This window comes from Camelus ferus, chromosome 21 (assembly GCF_009834535.1).
Source record: "Camelus ferus isolate YT-003-E chromosome 21, BCGSAC_Cfer_1.0, whole genome shotgun sequence".
Taxonomy (NCBI): domain Eukaryota; kingdom Metazoa; phylum Chordata; class Mammalia; order Artiodactyla; family Camelidae; genus Camelus; species Camelus ferus.
Window position 1 is genome coordinate 9,014,882 of NC_045716.1, and position 21,698 is coordinate 9,036,579.

Here is a 21,698-nt window from a genome sequence, read left to right on the forward strand (position 1 = left end):
TTGTTGTAATATTAATGGGAGGCAAACCCATAAGTTTATAAATGGCTGATTATAAGTATATAAAAAGCATGCAGAGATGAAAAATTGAATTAAAGGCATGTCAACATAGTTGTATTATTTTCCATTTTTTAAAAATATGTGCTTTTTTAAAAATTACCTTTTAAAATGACCTTTGGGGGAGAAAAATTCTCTTCTATATTAATAAATTACATAGACAGTTAAATGTTTCCAAGTAAGAACCCTTAGTTATTATCATGTAGTTAAATTTTTTCCTTTAAAGTTCATATGTATTGGCTAACCTAGGAGACTTAATGCAAGTATGTGTGTCATTAAGTCTTAGGAAAATATACAACCTGATATCTTCCAAATCCCCAAGCTAATGTAGGGTTTTTCTGAGCTAGAATGGACTTTTGAAATCATTTAGTCCATACAACAGATAGATTTCAGATTGAGTCTGTAAAGGTTATATGTAGTGTCATAATCTTTGATCTATAATAGAACTTGAATTCAAGCTCGGTTTGAGTTCGGTTTCATTGTTCTTGCTACTGTATAGCATTCTCTCTAGACTATATTTCCAAATTTGAATTACTTGGAAGGACCCCCCGCAAGAGTCAAACTAACATAGTGTTTTAAGAACATAAGACATAAAGAATATTTCCAAATTGAGGATTTGAGAAAGGTCTCACATTTGAGGGATATGAGGACAGAGGGAAGAGAGTATACAATATGCCAACCTGTGGATGCAGAGAAGTTCAGGGTTCAGGTAGCGAGTAATACAATCTGGCCAAAGCATGGGATGTACAGGAGGATAAAAATTAGATTTAATAAATTACAAAAATTATTGTGATATTGTAAGCAACCTTTATTTTTAAAGGATTATCTAGCCTTTGGGGGGAAGTTAATATTTATCTTTTTTTAAGTTGCAGACCCCAGCCTCTTTTGCACAAAGTGTTCAGGAACTAACAATTGCTCTCCAGCGGACTGGAGATCCAGCAAACTTGAACCGACTAAGACCCCATTTGGAGCTATTAGCAAACATTGACCCTAGCCCAGGTAAACCCAAGAGAAGTTACTGGACTATCCCATATGTGCCGTAATGCTATTTAATGATTCTTTTAATTACCTTTTGTTATATTTTTCTAGAATTTCCCAGAGTAGCAGTTCCAGAACTTTTCTACAGTACTTACGTTTCTGACCCCAGTCTTGACTATTTCTTTATTACTTCAACTAATATTTATTTAATACTTTTTACTGTGCTGCTCATAATCATCCAGAAAATAGGTTCTCTCTGGGATCCTTTACGTTTCCTCATTCTCCCATGACAAAATTGTGCTGTATTTTACCATTTTCATCTCTTTTGACAAAACTCAAGTTTTCTCATTTTTTTTTTCTAAATCACATATCTTTAGTTGCATTTTTTTGGTCCCAACTTTCCCTTTTCTATGATATCTTATTCCATCACACATCCTCTGTTGCATGTCTTTGTCAAGCCTTTTCCTGATCCTTCTCCTTGACCTAAAAATCACCCTGTCTTCATTTTTCACCTAATTCTTAGCATCTCAGATGTGTTAGCTTGTATTCTGTTGCTGTCTCTGTGTTTATTCTTACTACTAAACTAAAACTCTTAACATTCACTAGTAATTTCCTTGTTTCTAATTCCAAACTTTTTCTCAGTCCTTAAATTACTTGATTTGTCTTCAGTACTTTGTAATGTTGTTTACTGCTTCCTTGACATAGAAACTCTCCTGATGCCTTATCTTTCTGTGATCTTAATGATTCTCTTCTGACCTTTCTGAATGCTGTCTTATATTGACCACTCTTTGCTCTGCTGTCCCCTGAAGAGCAGGCCGTTTGTGTTCTTGGATTTTGTTTTCCCTGCACTTTCTATTGATGACAGTCATTCCCAGCTTCAGGTATTATTTATTAATAATAGACTCCTAGTGTCTGTGTCGCTCTTAGCTCTTCATCATTCCAGACCCACTTCCACAGATGCTTTCTGAGATTCTCTGTCCTCTCTGTGTGGCAGACTCCCCTTCACTTGATACCTGCTCTTCATCCTGTGTTCCCTCTCTCTGTAAATGACCTCATTCTCTTGAGGTGTAAGCTGAAAACCTGAGTCTTTTCCTTTCACTTACTCTATATACCATTTTAGACAACAGGATTTATCTGTTCCTTCATAATATGCTCTATTCTGTGCCTATTAATAGTTTCTCAGTGAGGGCCTCGTTCCTTTTCCTAAGACTAAATGCCCTCCCATTTTCCTCTACTCTTAATTCTTCCAACCACTCTACTTACTACTGTAAAATAAGTCATATCTCTGATCTTATGTCTATTCTTACAAACTTGCAGTGACACCCCATTGCTTATAGAATAAGATTTGGAACTCTTAACTATGACATTCAGAGTAATAAATTTACAACCAGAAATACTTAATCAGACAACATAAAATGTATTCCTAGAGCGCAGTGATTTTTTGTTTGTTTACTTCTGTGCTTTGATAGTTCTGAGCAATCAGAAGAGCACTTCCACAAGCTTACCACCCCATCAATCACCAATGTGTCTGCCTACATCTGTGCCAATACAGTCTGCTCTCTTATATATGACAGTGGATAAACTGTACTAGCTGAGGCTACCCTCTCTCCTCATGTACTAATATCTTGTCAAGTATATCTGTCCAGCTTCCTCTGTTATGTCATCAGTTTTCCTCCTCTACTGGAGTATTTCTATCACTGTACAAACGTACTGTTATTCCTCTCATCATAACCCAGTTTTTTGTCGGTGGGAGGTAATTAGGCTTATTTATTTTATGTTTAGAGGAGGGACTGGAGATTGACCCCAGGACCTCATGCCTACTAATCATGTGTTCTACCACTTGAGCTATGCCCTCCCCCATCATAACCCACTTTTGACATTATTCGCCATCTGCTTACCACTCCCTTTCTCTCCGTTTTATGACGCTCTCTTGAACTCACTCTGATCAGGCATTTTTATGTCTTCTGCACAATCAAAATTGCTTTTGTCAAGGTCACAAGTGACTTCCATGTAGCTAATTCCAAACATCAGTTCTTGGTTCTCTTTGTATTTGACCTGTTAGCAGCATTTAACATTGTTATTTACTCTCTACTCCTTGTGAGACTCCTTTCACTTGGCTTCCAGGCCAGCACACTCTTCTAGTTTTCTTCTTACTTTATTGGACCCTCGTTCTCAGCCTCTTGCTGATTTCTCTTCATCTCCATAGCTTCTAACCTTTTTTTTCCCCCGTAGCCTCCAAACTTTGGAGTACTCCGAGAATTTAATACTTGTATCTCTTCTCTTTTCTATTTGTACTCATTTCCTAGGTAATCTTATCCAGTCTCATGGCTTTAAATAGTATTTACATGAAATGCAAATTTACTGTATCTCATCAGTTCTGAAGCCCACATGTTTTCAGATTATAGCATTACTGAAATTGGGATTCATTTGTACAATGATGTGATAATTAGCAATCTTTTTTCTATTTTGATAGCATATAAAATAATGGTGTGTGTTAAACAGTTGATGGTGTTTTAGAATCTGTGTAACATATATACCACCCAGACTTTCTTCCTGGATTCTTTTGTATATCCAACTGACTGCTCAGTATCCAATAGCTCTATTTGAATATCTAATAAGAATTTCAAAAGTAATCTGTCCAAAAGTGAAATCCAATTCCTGTCCTCCACTTTCTCACCATTCCTGTTAGTGGCAGTTCCATCTTTCCAGTTCCTCTGTCCAAACATCATCAACTTGTTTTTCTCTCGTAAGGTACATCTGATCTATCAGCATATCCTATAGGCCCTACCTTTAAAATCCATTCAGAATTTATCTACTTAGCACCTTCACTGTTACCACCCTAACCTCTATTCATGGATTATGGAATAGCTTCCTGTTGTCTGTCTGGTTGTAGCATAGGAGCCAGAGTGATCCTGTTACCCCTCTGCTCAAAAATTCTCCAGTGCTTTCCATTACTCAGTAAAAGCCAAAGTCTTTTTTGATCTGGTCTTTACCTCTCTCCAACTTCTTCTCTTACTCTTTTCCCATCTAATTCATTCCAAATTTCACCTCCATGAACATGCCAGGCATACTCCCATATTAGGGCCTTTGCATATCTTCTTCCCTCTTCCTAGAAAGTTTTTTCTCCTAATAAATCCACAAGGCACACTCAAGCCCCACTTTAATGTTTTTAATCAAATGTAACCTCAAGGAGGCCTTCTCTGGATACCCTGTCTAGAATTTTACACATACCTGTCCACTTCTTGCTTTGCTCTCTTCATTCAAACCCTCATTATCTGAATATTTTATATTTGATTATTAATCTTTTCATTAAATTGCTGACACTAACTCCTTTATTCACTTAATACTGGGCAGAACATTGCATAACATAGTTAACATTTTTTTTAATTTGTTGTGTAGATGCTCCTCCTCCTACTTGGGAACAGCTAGAAAATGGGCTGGTTGCTGTGCGTACAGTGGTGCATGGGCTGGTTGATTATATCCAGAATCACAGCAAAAAAGGAGCAGATCAACAGCAGGTGAGGAGAAGTAAGCCATTGCGGTTATCCTCACAGATACAAGCAAAGCTGACAAGATGATGTGCTTTGAGAATCCGTAGAAACTGGAAATTAAACTAGAAATTGAAAACCTATTTTTAACTCCCTGTTCCATTAAACATCATGAAGAATGGAACAAAAATAATAAGATTTATAGTTTAGAATGATTAGCAGCCAGTTTACTGGGTTAGCCTAGTAATTTTATCTGACAACACTGAAGTTAAATAATCCTTGTTGGTCTAGTGTTGTGCTGGAGTCACTTTTCACGTTGGATATGCAGCATTTGATCCTGTGCTAAAGGTTATTCCATTTATATAAAATTATTCTCTTTGGTTACTGTTACATTCCAGTTTGACGATAGGTATCACTTTTTAGTGCTAATGTTGTCTCTCTCCAATACTGTTCACATATTTTGTAAATGCTTTTTCTCTGTTAGTATTTAAATGTTCTTCATGCATAATGTCTTATGCCAGTGGGCCAAATTTTCCTCCAATATTTTTAAATGAAACATATGGCAGTAAAATATAATAGCCTATATTATGGCAAGAGTTTTCAGTTTTACTCCCAATAATTTCATTTTGCCCTCAAGATTTATGTTAGGTTCACTGCACCCTTTATTTCATAGTAGTAAGCTTGAGAAATTAAAACTGTGTTACTAATTTATCTGGCTCAAGTAAATATTAATAGATAATTCAATATTTTTTTTCTTTGAAAGCAAGAAATATTAAAAGTGTTCTGCTGTATAGATGAATAGATCCACATAGGGACACACTTTTCCCTAAGTCAGTCTAAGCACAGATCAGAACTTTACAATTAAAAAATTTAGAAAATTAAAAACTCATCTTTTAATAAGGGGATATAGTTCAGCAGTAGAGTGTGTGCTTAGCATGCATGAGGCCCTGGGTTTTATCCCTAGTACCTCCACCAAAAAAAAAAAAAAAAAAATCTAAAAAACTTATTTTTAACTCCCTGTTCTGTTAGACCTTGTGAAGAATGTGATAAAAAAATAATACGGTTAACTTTTAAGTTCTGCCAATAAACGATGAAATACATTAAATTTCACTTAGCTTAGTATTGTGTTTGATATCTTATCAACTCCCAGATCTGTCCGCCTGCTTTATCCCTGATTTGTAAATAATAAGTTTCATTTATACCTTTGGAGATACTTTAAAGTCCTTGTCATATTCTTCTGCCTGTCAAGAATTGGTTACAGAATATTCTTCAGTTATAGGACCTACTGTAGATTTGTAGTTAGCTATAAGGAAACATGATTATAAGTATAGCTATATTGAATATCATCCAAAGAAAATACTTAGAAGACAGTTTAAATAGTTGAAAGTCCTAAACTCCAGTGGTTTGTCCATTATAAAAAAAAAATACAACTCTCATGAGATTGAATCAATAATTTATCTGATGTTACATTATGTTTGATAGTGTCAACATATCAGAAAAATCAGCATTACATTTTTTAATTAATGAGTGAATTTTGGGATTCTCTAAGACCTCAGACAGAATGAATTACCAGCACTTTTGCTCTTGGCAGTATAGATAATTATATGAATTAGTATGAATTATTCATCTAGATTACTAAGATCCTAAAATGGCAACACGGAATTTACTTCTTTTTCTTAGAAGCTAATGTTTTAATTTTGATCTTAGCCTCCACAGCATAGCAAATATAAAACATACATGTGTCGAGACATGAAGCAGAGAGGAGGATGCCCTCGAGGGGCCAGCTGTACATTTGCACACTCACAGGAGGAACTGGAAAAGTAAGTGTGAAAGTCATTAGACAGCCTTCTAATAACTTGTTATTGAATTAAGGTAGAATTATTAAGCAGAATTACTTGCTGCCACTGAGAAATATGAAGAGAGGTAGTTGCATTCTCTTTAATGAATAAGAGTGTTTAGAAAGTAATACAAAATTTAAAAAAAAAAAAAAAAACCAAAGCAATTTCTTTAGCATTCATTACATTGTGCCTAAAAATAGAAAGTTGCTTATGGTTAATTGTATCTAAAAGTGAGTTTTTTTCATTCCCCCCAAAAAGTGAAACTCTTAAGAATTTTCATCAACTTCAACTGATTGATTTTAACTAATTGAATAATGCATTTCCAATGGGGAAATTTGCCCTTTGCTCTACTCAAGAAATTATTTATTGCCAAGCTCAGTTTCACAGATTCCTTCTAATTTCAAGGAGCAGATAATTTCAATGATGTTAAATTTCTAGCAAATAATAGAAAGGAAGGAAAACCTCTTAATTATTTTATGAAACCAGTGTAACACTGACACCAAATTTGACGAAGCACATAAAGAAGTACAAATACATCTCACATATTAATTTTTTTAATCCTAAATATTAAAACTTAGAATTCAATAATACATTAAAATAGACACCATTATTAAGTGCAAAGGTGGCACAATATAATTACTGTAGGTTGGAGAACAGAGTATAATAACCATGTGATCATACCCAAAGATGCCAGAAGGCATTTGAATAATATCCAGTGTCCACGATAGATGAAGATCCCGTAGTGGTACAAACACATCATAGACTAGACACTTTGCCAACATGATAATTACATCTCAAATCAAAAGCCAGCATGATACCATGATGCTTAATTGATAATAGATTATTAGAGTCATTCTTGTTAGAATCAAGAGTAAGAGAAGATTTTCTAATAGTAAAACTGTTATTTAATATTGTACAAGTAGTAGCTAATGTATGTAACCAAGAGAATAAAATAGCCAAAATCATTACATGGGAAAACTCAAGAGAAGTACTAGAAACTAAAGAAACCAGAATTTAGTAAGGTAACAAATCAAAAAATTACTTTACAAAAAAGAATTAGTCTCATACAAATTAAAATGGTAAATACAGTTAAAAAGGTGACATTAAAGATCTCTTTTGCATTAGCAACAAACAGAAAAGATAAATACCAATAATAAACTAATAAGAAAGATCCAGGATCTGTATTAAATGAATTAGTAAACTACCTAGGAACATAAGAGAAGAACTGAATAAATAAAGAAGGATACTATGTTCTTAGATGAGGGTTGGAATTATAAAGGTTTTATTTTCTTTTATAAATAGTATATTCAGTGAAATACCAATTAGAATCTTAACATCATGATTTTGGGGACCTAACAAAATCATTCATTTAGAAGTAAAAATATGTTCCAGCAGTTTGGAAAATTCTGAAAAAAAAAAAAAAAAAAAAAAAAGAACTCTTCAACAGGGACTAGACTAATAACTGTTAACCTGTTTTATGAGCAAAAGTGGGAATAAAGACTGGTATTAGCATGGGAATAGCTAGACCAATGAAATACAGTAGAAAATCTAGAAGAAGCTCCAGATACATATTGGGAACTCAACATACATGTTAAAGGTAGCATTTCACATCAATAACAAAAAAGATGACGGTGGAACAACTCTATCCATTTGAAAATTAATTATAGCTAGATTCTTACCTTTATACCAAAATGAATTATAAAAGTATCAGATTTACATATTTAAGAAAACAGATGACCGGGTAAAGAAGATGTGATATATTTATACAATGGAATACTATTCAGCCATAAAAACCGACAACATAACGCCATTTGCAGCAACATGGGTATTCCTGGAGAATGTCATTCTAAGTGAAGTAAGCCAGAAAGAGAAAGAAAAATACCATATGAAATCGCTCATATGTGGAATCTAAAAAAAAACAAAACATAAATACAAAACAGAAACAGACTCATAGACATAGAATACAAACTTGTGGTTGCCAAGGGGGAGGTGGGTGGGAAGGGACAGACTGGGATTTCACAATGTAGAACAGATAAACAAGATTATACTGTATAGCACAGGGAAATACATACAAGATCCTGTGGTAGCTCACAGCAAAAAAAAATGACAGTGAATATATGTATGTTCATGTATAACTGAAAAATTGTGCTCTACACTGGAATTTGATACAACATTGTAAAATGACTAGAACTCAATAAAAAATGTTAAAAAATTTAAAAAAGTGCTACAAAAAATATTTAAGGAGAAAAACTATAGAATACTTAAGAGATTTTTGTTATTGTTGTTACATAATCTTAAACATCAGGAAAGAATTTTTGAGTGATGACAACCCAGCATCTATAAAGAAGAATATTACTAAATTTGATTACATGAAAATTGAAAACTAAGATATGGCCCAAACACCAGAATTAAAAAAAAAAAAAGATTGGTGGGGAAAGGACATACGAAAGGCTGATATCCCTAACGTAAAATGAGTTCCTGCGAATCTCTAAGAGAAGAACCAGGAGATATATGGATCATGAACATAAATAGGCAATTCACAGAAGAAACACTAATGGCAGCAAATGTGGAACTATGTTAGTTTCACTAATTGTTAAAGAAATGCAAATGGTATCAAAACTTGATATTTTTGAACTGTCAACTTATTAAAGGCTGATACTAACCGGTGTTTAATGAGATACTGAGAAAAGACCTTTCTTTTATTATCAGTAGGAGTTATAATAGCTTTGGAGCCTTATAACAATTTCAGATGTACATACATTAGACTTAATTAGTAATTCTGCTTTGGGCTGTTTACACAAGGGTTCCAGTACATGTACATAATTTCCCATTAATGCATTGTTTTAATACCAAAAAATTAGGAACAACCTAAAATATACTGACTTAAAGGAATATTCAAGATTATTAAATAGAGGAAAGAATTTACTAAGTGGTTATATGCAACCCTATTTCTGTAAATAATAATCTTATACATCAGAATTTAAGCCAGTGGATAGAGAGCAAAGTCTATATTATATACCAAACTGTTAACAGTGATTACTGCTGCTGGATAGTCCTCCCACCCCCACCCACCACCAAAATGTGTGTGTGTGTGTGTGTATACACACATACACAAGTTTTCAAATTGATAGCTAGAGCCAGTGTTTCAAGAGAATTTCTAAAAAATGTTGTGCTTTGGAATCTTTTTCTTTTGTTTCTTCAATATATTTTAGTTCTTGATTTTGCTTTAATGATTTTTGTTTTTGGTATATGCCTTTGCTTTTTATATAGATTTCGTAAAATGAACAAACGCTTGGTTCCCAGAAGACCCCTGAGTGCCTCTTTGGGTCAACTTAATGAGGTGGGCCTGCCTTCAGCAGCTATCCTTCCAGATGAAGGTGCAGTGGATCTGCCCAGCAGAAAGCCCCCTGCTCTGCCAAACGGAATTGTATCAGCAGGGAATCCAGTAACACAGCTGATCCCACGAGGGACAGACCCCAGCTACGATTCTAGTCTGAAACCAGGAAAAATAGATCACCTGAGCAGTAGTGCCCCTGGATCACCTCCTGACCTGTATGTTGTTTTTCTAAACTTTTATTTAAGTTTCTTTACAGATATAAAAAAAAAAAAAAAAATCAATGTTTTGTTTTGAAGGGGAAGAAACTCATTTGGGGGCTGTATTTTGTTTTTTCTGTTTCCTGTGCTAATGATTTTTAAGAAACAATTAACATAGGTGAAGTAAGATCAAAGTTTGCGAATTTTGTAGAAAGGATGACTGTTGGAAGAAACCAGATAACTAAATTGTGGCTTTTTTTTTTTTTTTTTTTTACATTTAACAATTTGTGTACCTTGTAAATATTTTCAAGACCTTAAACTTGACTTGCAGAATCTTGTTGCTATAGGCTAGAATCTGTCCCTAAGAGTATTTCTGCCTTGCCTGTGAATCCACATCCTGTACCTCCACGAGGGCCGTCAGACCTGCCCCCTATGCCTGTCACCAAACCACTTCAGATGGTTCCACGAGGTTCTCAGTTATATCCAGCACAACAGGCAGATGTTTACTACCAGGATCCTCGAGGAGCGGCCCCACCATTTGAACCAGCACCTTATCAGCAGGGTAATGATCTTTCATTTACGTCGCTCATTTTTCTTAGGAGTTATGAGAATCATTTCAAGTAAGAGTGATCATATTTACAGTAGCCTCCTCAAGATAAATAAATGCATTTTTTAGTACTTGGAAAAAACTGAGATTATATGATCAACTAAGTAGTATGAAATAAATGAAGTAGCAAAGCTATGAAAAGCAAATTGCCCTTACTAAGAGCAAAATTGTATGCTAAATATGTTCACATATTTATGGAAATAAGTCACCCAGGTAGATAATGAAAATTTGCTGAGGCTATATATATATTCCTGACCAAAATTTTCTTCAAGCATGAAAAAAGACTTTAATATTTCAGGGGATATAAGACTTTATGGAAGAATGCCCTAAGCGGAGGTATTAGAAATAGAAAAAAAAATTTGCGAATGGATTGCAAAGAGTCGAGTCTGGAGTCGAGGAGGAGTAAGGAGATTGCTGTTAATCCGGGTGTGAGTGTTGAGGTCTGAATTAGTGTGGTGGGAAAAAAGAAGTATTTTAGAAAATAGATAAATGTGAAAAATTAGCCAATTTTAATAATATTAGGTATGGAGAACGAAGAAGAGGACTGAGGCTTCATGCATACAATTCATGTGCAAAAATGAACACTGATTTTTAAACTGAAGTGTTGAATTTCTTTATCAGAAATGGTATAGCACTATTTTTAAACTGGGATAGATTAAACTTGTTCTCCATTTCCTTTTTCCAAGACCATCTCAATTTTGAATCAGAAATGTCTTTTCTGATTTCAAAAAAATAGTTTTAAGTTGGTATGGTGTTATTAATACATATAAGAATATGGTATAAGTTTTTGATCTGTATCTTCCTTTTGACCATTCATTGCAGGAAAAACACAACTACTTTTTCTGAATTGACCTTAAATACATTGTATCAATTAGGGTTCAGCTGCAAATAACAGAAACCATTCTGGCTATATTAAGCAGGAAGAGGTTTAATGCAGAGCATTTGGGTGCCCACAGAGTTGGGTACTGACAAAGCAGACTTAAGCCAGGCCTCCAGGAGTGAATCCCAGAAGCAGCTGCTGGAAGAACCTGTTTCAGTGAAGTAGCAGTAGAAATAGGGAACTTCTAAATGCCAGCACGAGGAGCTCATCAGTTGAGGCAAAAGCCTGGAAATGGGAAGCTACTGCTACCATTGTTGTGTCAAGAATTCTAGAGCTATAGCTACTAGACGTGCACCAGCAAAATGCATCTTTTGTAGGCCGCATCTCCTTCCAGTTAACTCAATTTCACATTCAGAACTAATGCAAGTGAGTGATTTATGGAACCTAAACTTCAGGGAAATGTAGGTTTTTGCTTTCCAATGTTTGCAGTGTCTTAAGGCACATCAGAAAGACAAGACAATTGAGAGCTAGTTTACTATTGTAGACCATAAGTAGATTGGTGATTTCAATGGCTTTTAGGGATAATTTTTGCTTGTTATTTTTCATAAAGCAAACCTGACCACATAAGCAGAGGGAAAAACATCTAAAGAAATGAATGGATTAGTAATTCTTTAGTGTTGAAATATTTTAAAAAGAAAAGTCTTGTATAGAAAATTAAATTGGCCCGTTGTTGCTTTTCATTCCTCTTTTGTGTTGTACAGGTATGTATTATCCTCCACCACCACAGTGTGTGTCTCGCTTTGTCCGACCTCCACCATCTGCTCCTGAACCTGGTCCTCCCTACTTGGATCATTATCCACCCTACCTGCAAGATCGTGTAGTAAACTCTCAATATGGCACACAGCCACAACAGTACACAGCTGTGTACCCACCACACTATGATGGCCGTCGAGTATACCCTGCTCAGTCTTACACAAGAGAGGAGATTTTCCGAGAGAGTCCTATACCCATTGAGATTCCACCTGCAGCAGTACCATCCTATGTACCAGAATCCAGAGAAAGATACCAACAGATGGAGGGGTACTATCCGGTGGCTCCTCATCCAACTCAAATCAGACCTGCGTACAACAGAGTATGCCATATTTTTTTCTTATTATTATATTTAATTTGATTGTTGCTTTCGGTGATTTCTTTTTAACATCTTGCCATGGTAATAACCCTTTGATCAGTTAATTCTTTTTTTTAAATAAAGCATCTTCTCTCTCTCTCTCTCTCTCTTTTTTTTTTTTTTTTTTTTTACCTTTTCATAATCTGCACAGGTTTTTGTTTTTAAACTGTTAAAAGGGAAAAAATTCCCACCCCACTCCCACTAACCCATCTTAGTTTCTGAACTGTGGGTGGTTTTATTAACATTTCTAGATCTGTTTAGAAATTACAATCTCTGGCCAAGAAAAAGAAACTAAAAAAATTTAGCTTTTTGGGAAATCCTGAGAGTTTTAGGGGGCTTTATTTTGTTTTGCTTTGTTTTATTAAGTCTATTTAAGTATACAGACTGCTCTTTTAAAACATTTGCTAAATGAATCAATGTGTTCTGAAATTCTTTTTCAATTTTTATTGATCTTTGCATTTTTCAGGAGCCTCCTTATAGCCGGCTTCCTCCTCCTCCCCAGCCCCATCCTAGTCTAGATGAGCTACATCGAAGACGAAAGGAAATAATGGCCCAGCTAGAGGAAAGGAAGGTTATCTCTCCACCTCCTTTTGCACCTTCACCAACGTTGCCTCCTACCTTCCATCAAGAGGAAGTAAGCATGTCTTTTTTAGTTTCATTTATCATTTTTTCCTTTATCAGTGGTTCATTGTGTCCTGTTTAAGTAATCTTTGCCTATTCTCAAGGTTATGAAGATATCTTCCTGTGTTTTCTTCTAAAAGGTTTATTATTTTATTTCACATTTAGATCTAAGTCCATTTAGAATTGAATTTTGTATATAGTGTCTTAGGAGTCAAGATCTGTTTTTTCCGTGAGGATATCTCATTGATCAAGCACCATTTAATTAAAAGACTACTCTTACCCCAGTCCCCTGCAGTCACCTTTATCATAATCAGGTCACCTTTGTCATAGTCAGGTCACTTTATATGTTTTTGGATTCTCTTCTGTTTCAAGATCTTTTTCTCTATCCTTGTACCAACACCACATTGTCTTAGTATAGTTTTATGTCTTACTGTGGTTAAGTATGTTTTCCAGTTTTAGTCTTCACAATTACCTTTGCTGTTCTTGGTCCTTGGAATTTCCAAAGACATTTCAAAATCAGCGTGTTGATGTCCACAGAAATATCTGCTGCAGTTTTTATTAGGATTACATTGAATCTCTAGGTCTGTGCAGTCCAATATGGCTAATGAGTGCTTAAAATGTAACTAGTCCAAATTCACCCGTGCTGTAGGCATAAAACATACACTGGATCTGAAGATTTCGTACCCCCCCAAATAATATATTTCTAATAATTTCTATTAATATTTCTATTAATTACATGTTAAAATGATAATACTTTGGATATATTAGATTAAATTAAATGTATTGCTAAAATTAATTTTACCTGTTTTTATTTTTTCATGTGGCTTCTAGAAATTTTTAGATTACATATTTAGGTCTCATTGTGTTTTCATTGAACAATGTTGCTTTAGGTCCATCTAGAGAGAAGTGACATCTTTCCAGTATTAAATCTCCAAGAACGTGGAGATTTACTTCCTTGGATCCTTTTAAATCTCTCTCAAAAATATCGTATCTCAGAGTTTTCAGTGTCTTACACATCTTTCATTAAACTTACTCCTAGAAAACTAAGGTTTTTTGAAGCTGTTTTAACTGGAATACTTTTTGAAATTTCATTTACCAAGGCTGCTGAACACAAGGGTCAATACACAAAAATGTACTTAATTTCTCTTTATTAAAGCAGCCTTAGTAAATGTCCCTATTAATTCTAGTATTTGTTAGTAGATTCTTTTGGATTTTCTATGTCCTCTTTGAATAATAACCATTTTACTTTCTCCTTTTCAGTCCTTAAGTCTTTCTTTCTTTCTTTCTTTTTTTCTTTTTGTGCAAGCTAGATCCTTCAGTATAATAATAAATAAAAGAATGATAGGTATTCACTTATTTCCAGTCTTTGAGCTAACGGAGCTTCTTCTAGTTTACCACTATGATGTTTGCTGTCAGTTTTTTTGTAGATAATCTTTATCAGATTAATGAAATTCCTCTGTATTCCTCGTTATAGACTGTTCTTGTAGATGAGACCTGTCAGGGTTTATTTAACTCAATAATGAGGAAAACAGCAACATGATAAAGTTGATTCAAAGAATAGGATAGACAGGTTAATAATATAGGTTGTGAAAGGCAGGAAAAAAAGAACACCGAAATAAAGTTGCTAGAATAAACTGATTAATGTACTACAGGGTAATAAACCATAGTTTGGGGGTTATCTTCTTAGTATTTTTACAAGACGCTGCTAACGGTTATGAATGAGTGTTGTCTTACCTTTTTAACGTCTACAGGGTCTACAGTGATGTTCATCGTTTCACTTCTGATATTCGTCATAATTTCTTCTTGTACAGTATTCACATCACATGATTTTTTTTCTTAAACTGTATACTAGAGACATCCTAGAGCCTTGTTATGCCATACCATTTTTTAGGAAATAATGGAAAGCAATATGACACTGAAAAGTGAGCTAATTTTGGAATGAAATATATTTGTGAGGTTCAGCTATATCACTCAGTGTGTGATCAGTGTGTAAGTTGCTTACCTTCCGGAACCCTGAGGTTCAGGTTTCTCTATTTGTAAATCAAGCATAATAAAACCTACCTCATAATGGTGTGAAGATTACATGAGACATAAGGTATCTGGCATCTAGCAGGCATTCAGTAAATAATGACTATTTGTATTATTATTTTTTTACTTGTAATAAAAATTATAATAAGGCCTGGCCATTAAGGAACTTCATCTAGAATTAGTTTAGTTAATGACATACAAAGCTATATAATTAAACCTTAGTTCTGATTATAAACAACCTACATATAGTTGTACTAAATTCATACATAAAATATATAACATAGAAAATTTCTCCAGAATCTCATTTTCTGTGTCATTGTGAGCTTGTTATATATTTCAACTTTCTCTGTTCGTGAACTAACATACAGTTATCATTTTTAATAGGATCATTTAGTAATAATATCTTTAGGCTTTGTGTTTTACATTTTTTGTGTGTATTTTGTTTTTATTTAATTATCCTAGATGCAGTAGTGCAGTGTATAAATTTATCTCGTTCTTTTTAATAGCTGCATAATTCATTGTGGTTGGGGGAAAAAGCACTCTTGTTAGTAGATCATGTTAAAAAGCTAGCTGTTCTATGTGAAATTTGGTAAGTGGAGGGGAAATAAAAAAAGGAGACAGAATTGTTTTTTAAAGTATGATCAAAAAAAGGAAAGAGGAAAAAAAAAGAAAACAAAAAAAAGGAAAGAGGTTATAAACAGTAGAAACAGGAGTTGCAGTTGAAAATGAGTAGTACTTGTGACAGCAGACCCCCCTGCCAGTGCAGAAGACCAGTGGTGATGACTCAGAAAATAGAGGAGGTTTTTAATATAGGGGAAAGCATGAGCCACTTAAATGTACCAACAACCCCCTAGAGTATTAGTATGTTGGTATATATATCTGTGATAAAGTGAAAGCAATTTAATATTGTTCAGCACACTCTATACTGGTATAGCCTCAGTCAGATCACCCACGTTGTCTTGTGAGGACTTGAACTTATGAGATAGTCTATATATAAACACACTTTGTAAACTGTAAAACATTACAAAAATGTAAATGTTGCAATTTTAGTAAAAATACATTAGACTTAGAATACCTATTTTGTTATTACATAATTTCAGAACTCACCCTGAGAAAAGAAAATCAGGCCATCTTATCCTTTTCACTTCATTGAATCAACCTAAGGATCAGAATTCAAGATATGAATTATTGCTATTAAAAGATTCCAATAAAAAAGCTGTTATATCATCATGTACTATATGGAACATTTTAAATTACATTTTAAGAGTTTTTAATACCCTTGTTTACCTAGAATGTTATTGAAAAATACATTAAGGAGGATCTAGCAAAACTAGGACGTGATACATGTATTTGCCTGGGTGTTAATTTCATCTGATGAGACAGAGGATGAGCAGACCTCAAAAATCCTAATTTGATTGCTTGAAAGATATTCAGATGCTTCTTTATGACCCTCTGCTAATGAAATATAAAGGCTGGACATCATTTTTCATTTGTTTTCTATCTTTCATAGTCTACAAAAATCTTCTATTGTGACACAAATCAAATAACTATCATTATGTTGCCTCAGCATGATGTTCTAAGAAAGAAACCCCTGCCCTGTATGTTGTTATTCATAGACCCATTTCCTTTTTTTTTTTTTTTTTTTTTTTCTTTTCTCTCCCCCCACCCCAATCTATAGTTTTTGGATGAAGACTTCAAGGTATCTGGGAAATACAAAGGAAATGATTATAGCCAGTACTCACCCTGGTCATGTGACACCATCGGCTCCTACATTGGAACCAAAGATGCAAAACCCAAAGATGTTGCGGCAGCAGGGAGTGTGGAAATGATGGTACGTGTCATAACTAATACAAATCAAGATCAATCAAATAAATGAATACAAATCAAAGATAAACCCCAGTTATAGACACAGATAACAGCTTTGCCTAAGTTTCAGGCCATATTCTATACTATGTGATTGAATTATATTTAAGCTATGTTTTTTTGTTTCAGGTGTAAATAAAAATCTTTTCATACTTGTCTAGACAAGAGTATTTGTTATATTTCTATGCAGCCAGCGATTAACCCAACAGCTGTTTGGAATTGAAATTATTTTGCATAATTAATTAAGATCTTGGTTTTTTTAAAACAAAAAATAATGTAATAACCAGTGTATCTAATACCCAAGCTTAAAATGTGTCACTTTTATCTTAGTTGCTTCTTTATCTTTTAAAGAAATAAAACTTTACATAAGTAGTTAAATCCTCCTGTGTATACCTCCCTAATCTCATTTTCTCCCTCCCTCCTTCCCTGGAGGTAACCTCTATCCTGAATTGAGAGTTTATCAATTTATAGATAATTTTATACTACTTCTAAACAATTTTGTTTTGCACGTTCATAGACCTTATATATATGATACACTTCAACTTGCATTTTCATGCAGCATTGTTTTTGAGATGTATCCAAATTTATACCTATAGTTCAAGTTCATTCATTTTAACTTCTTTTATCAGATAATATTGTATGATAATTGTTATCATGCAATAAATATGTATAATTGTTTATTCATTTTCCTGTTGATGGACATTTAGGCTGTTTTTAATCTTTTACTATTTTTGAGTATGTCTCTTTGTGTGTATGCATGAAAGTTATGCTTAGAGGTTTAGTATTGGTAGGTTAAAGGTATGCCTTGACTATTATTCTTAAGCTATTTGCCCTTAATAAATCTAACAGAGGTTCCCTAGGTTATTATATAGGTTTTCATAGACAAAGATTTGTCCAGCTGTTTAAGAGAAGACCAATTCTTGGTAATAGAAAAGGAAGACTTAGATGACAATACCACTATAAATGAGTGAAGTCATATCTGTAACATAAATATGATTAGATGCCAGCCAATTAAAAAAAAGTAAAGAGACAGAAAGAAAGGGATATAGAAGAGGAAAAAGCAAAAATGAACCTTTTGTTTTTCTATGGTAGGATTAGGGAAGCATCGTTTTTAGTCCATAGAAAACAGCCTCTCTGAGAACAGGAATGAGATGAGGAGGTGGAAATAGAAACCCTTGCTTTGTACTTGGCTTTCAGAAAGGGTTATTATAATAAAGTAACATAAACATTAGCAAAATAGAACTCATTTCCTTAAATCAATGAAGAATTAAAATGTTTGCCAACCTAACCTAGATGTAATTGAACATTTCCCAAATGGATGAAAGTCTAGCCCAGTGTTTTTCAAAATTAATGTGCATATACATTACCTAAGGATCTGTTAAAAATGCAGGTTCTAATTCAGTAAAGCTGGGATGAGACATGAAGGTCTGCATTTCTAATGAGTTCTCAAATGATGCAGAGATGCTGCTGGTCCTCAAACTATCCTTTTGAGTGGCAAGGGTCTAGCAATTAGATTTCCATCTATCCTAATACTTAATTGTTTCTGACTGGAATCCTTTTGAAAAGGCTACGTTGGCACTTATATTTTTAAACTGTTTTTCCAACTGTTGAGTTTTGAAAATTAATTGTGTAGAACATGATGAGTCTTTTTTTTAGAGAAATAAATTAGAATAATGTAGAGGAGGGAGGGTATAGCTCAGTGGTAGAGTGCCGGCTTAGCATGCAACAAGTCCTGGTTTCAAGTCCCAGTACTGTTAAATAAATAAACAAACATAATTACCTCCCCCCCAAAATAAATAAAAATAGAATAACACAATATAAACACAGGAGTACATTACATGTAAGGGTGAATATCTCTTATGAAATTATGTATGTGTGTGTACATATGTACATATATTTGAATGTATATATGTATTGGGTCATGATGTAAAATATAATTCTTATTGTAGGTTTAAAAAGGTCAGAGGTTTCAAAAGCAATGTTCTATATGACAGCTAAAAGCAACTAATGATTTTAGTCTTATCAATAAGAATGTTATACTCTATTTTAACCTTATTACAGAGTGAGAGGAAATTATGTTGGAGATTTAAGTGTGGGGTGGACTTTTCATTTTACTTTTTATCAGAATGTGGAGAGTAAAGGAATGAGAGACCAGCGATTGGACCTTCAGAGAAGAGCAGCAGAAACCAGTGATGATGATCTCATCCCGTTTGGAGACCGACCAACAGTATCTCGGTTTGGTGCCATCTCTCGAACTTCCAAAACAATATATCAGGGTGCAGGCCCAATGCAGGCTATGGCACCTCAGGGAGCTCCCACAAAATCTATTAACATTTCAGGTGAGAGTCTCAGAGGTAAGCTGATGTAGAGGGTTCATATTCTTGACTCCCAGCACCACCTGCTCCCCATCTACCATCAGTGCTTTTCATAATCTTCCAAGGCAGTAGTCTTCAAACTTCTGTGGTATTATCCCTGTAGAAAGGTAATTATAACCCAGGGAATTCTGGGGGTACAAACTAAAATTAAATGTCTGTAATATGAAGATAACCTATGCATTTTTTGGTTTCATTGCTTTTGTTGAAATAGTACATCTCATTTAAAAAGAAAACTCAAGCAAAAGGAAAAATTACAAAGACTAATGTTTTAGTGAGGAAAAAACAAACATTGATACCCTATTACCATTTTGGTAGACATCTTTCAGGATAGCTGTGTGTATAATATGCCTGTGCCTTTTAGATCATGGCTACCTTAAAAGAAGAATCAAATCTATGAATTACATCAGACCACTGTAAATTACTCTCACTGTCTTGCAGATTATAGTCCATATGGAACCCACGGTGGCTGGGGAAGTTCTCCATATTCACCTCATCAAAACATACCTTCTCAGGGACACTTCAGTGAGAGGTATGAGTAATTCTTTTTACTTTTACAGACTTTTAAAATTATTGAACGTTTTTGTTTTTCTGGTCAATAATATTTAAAAAAAAATTTTTTTTAATTTATCACACACTTTCTTTCTCATGAAAGGGAGAGATTATCTATGTCAGAAGTGGCCAGTCATGGAAAACCCCTTCCATCTGCTGAGAGGGAACAGCTACGACTAGAATTGCAGCAACTAAACCATCAAATCAGCCAGCAGACCCAGCTACGTGGACTAGAGGTACAAGCCTAGAGATACTTTTTCATTCCAGTTTTTGAGAAGTTCTCAAAGAGGTTTTAAAAGGAGGAAGTTTTGAGGTAAATGAACATAGAATTTAATGTTCTATTTCTTAAGAGGTAGTATAGATGTCCATTTTTCAAAGAATTTAAGTACTTTGAAGTCTGGGACAATATGAAAGAATTTCTATTACCTGAGAATAGAAAACATAGTACATTTTGTATGTTTTATATATTAATATAAAAGGAATTTTATTTTCAAATCAAAGCTTCTCTAAAATATTATATAAAATACATAAAAGGCATTTATATTTCCTGATGACACATTTATGTTGAGGGTTTTTTTTTTGTAATCAATAAATGCTTTTAGATTGAGATTTGTTTTTAATTTCTTATATTTTCTTCAATTTTTAAAACTTTCTCACTTTGTTTCATCCTCAGCATCTTTAGAAAGTAGAAGCTTAGAACTTTGACCTTAAAAAAAAAGCCTCTGTATAATAATAGCATCTTTCGTTAATGCAGTTCTTTCAGTTTATAAATTACTATCACTTATCTTACTTGACTCTTTCATGTCCCTGATAGATTAGATAGGTGGTATTGTCCCCGCTTTTTTTAGTTGAAGGCTATGAGTTTCACAGAGGTTGAAACATGAACCCAAGTCTTCATACTCCAAATTCAGTGTTCTTTCCACCGTGCCACCTCATACCTAAGAGAAACAAAATATTAGAAAACAAAGAATTCTTAAAATCCTTTTTAAGTGCCACATAAGGAAGACTAGGTTTTTTTTTAATATTATCCTTTATATATTCTTTGAATATGGAAAATGAAAGACGTTCTAGTGATAAATACATTGCTTCGTTCTGGAGAAAAAGATACTTTTAGAACATTAGTCTTTATCTTTCTACCAGGATCTTTAATAGTAAATAAGGCATTACTTGGAAATAAATTTGTAACTGATTCTGTCTTAGCCTTTCTTATTAAGAAGACCAATAGGAGGGACTTTATTGTTGTTTTGTTTTGTTTTTTCAGTTTTTCTTTTCTTTTTTGGAGGGGTAGGTAATTAGGTTTTTATTTATTTATCTTTTTTTTTTAACAGAGGTACTGGGGATTGAACCCAGGACCTTGTGCATGCTAAGCGTGCATTCTACTACTGAGCTATACCCTCCCCCACCCATTTGTTTCTTTGTTTTTTGAACATGTGTTTGGCTTGTGCTCTTATATAAGCAGTAAGGTTTAGAAGTTAAAACCTATGTAGTATTTATGTTTGTCTCCTTTTTCCATTGCTTTATTTAAATTGGTCCAAAACTTCTTGCTGATTCCTATTATTTAAAAAAAAAAAAAAAGGAATGCTATGTTTATTATGTTCATCTTTAGTTCACTAATTTGTTAAAGATTTGGACCTTTTACTCCATAAAGCATTGTTCCTTATCCTGTTTCATGGCTTTTTGTCTTAGTTGAAATTTCTAGATTCATTTTCTGTCCCAAAAGAACATCAGCATGTGGGGAGGGGAATAGTTCGGTTGTAGAGCACATGCTTAGCATA

General features: G+C 33.9%; 1 protein-coding gene across 5 annotated transcripts in view; it reads left to right on the forward strand.

Annotated features, from left to right (window-relative positions):
- RC3H1 (ring finger and CCCH-type domains 1) overlaps window positions 1-21,698 on the forward strand; it is a 69,480-nt gene that overhangs the window by 37,404 nt on the left and 10,378 nt on the right. For 4 of the 5 annotated variants that reach the window (XM_032463703.1, XM_032463702.1, XM_006172565.3 and 1 more), the window contains 11 exons: window positions 921-1,053; window positions 4,432-4,550; window positions 6,228-6,340; window positions 9,629-9,910; window positions 10,240-10,454; window positions 12,081-12,451; window positions 12,954-13,121; window positions 16,815-16,967; window positions 19,125-19,338; window positions 19,813-19,903; window positions 20,027-20,159. In XM_032463703.1, the coding sequence (XP_032319594.1) occupies window positions 921-1,053; window positions 4,432-4,550; window positions 6,228-6,340; window positions 9,629-9,910; window positions 10,240-10,454; window positions 12,081-12,451; window positions 12,954-13,121; window positions 16,815-16,967; window positions 19,125-19,338; window positions 19,813-19,903; window positions 20,027-20,159 (1,992 nt within the window). The remainder of the gene's footprint in view (window positions 1-920; window positions 1,054-4,431; window positions 4,551-6,227; window positions 6,341-9,628; window positions 9,911-10,239; window positions 10,455-12,080; window positions 12,452-12,953; window positions 13,122-16,814; window positions 16,968-19,124; window positions 19,339-19,812; window positions 19,904-20,026; window positions 20,160-21,698) is intronic. The other variant, XM_032463704.1, reaches the window with a different exon arrangement.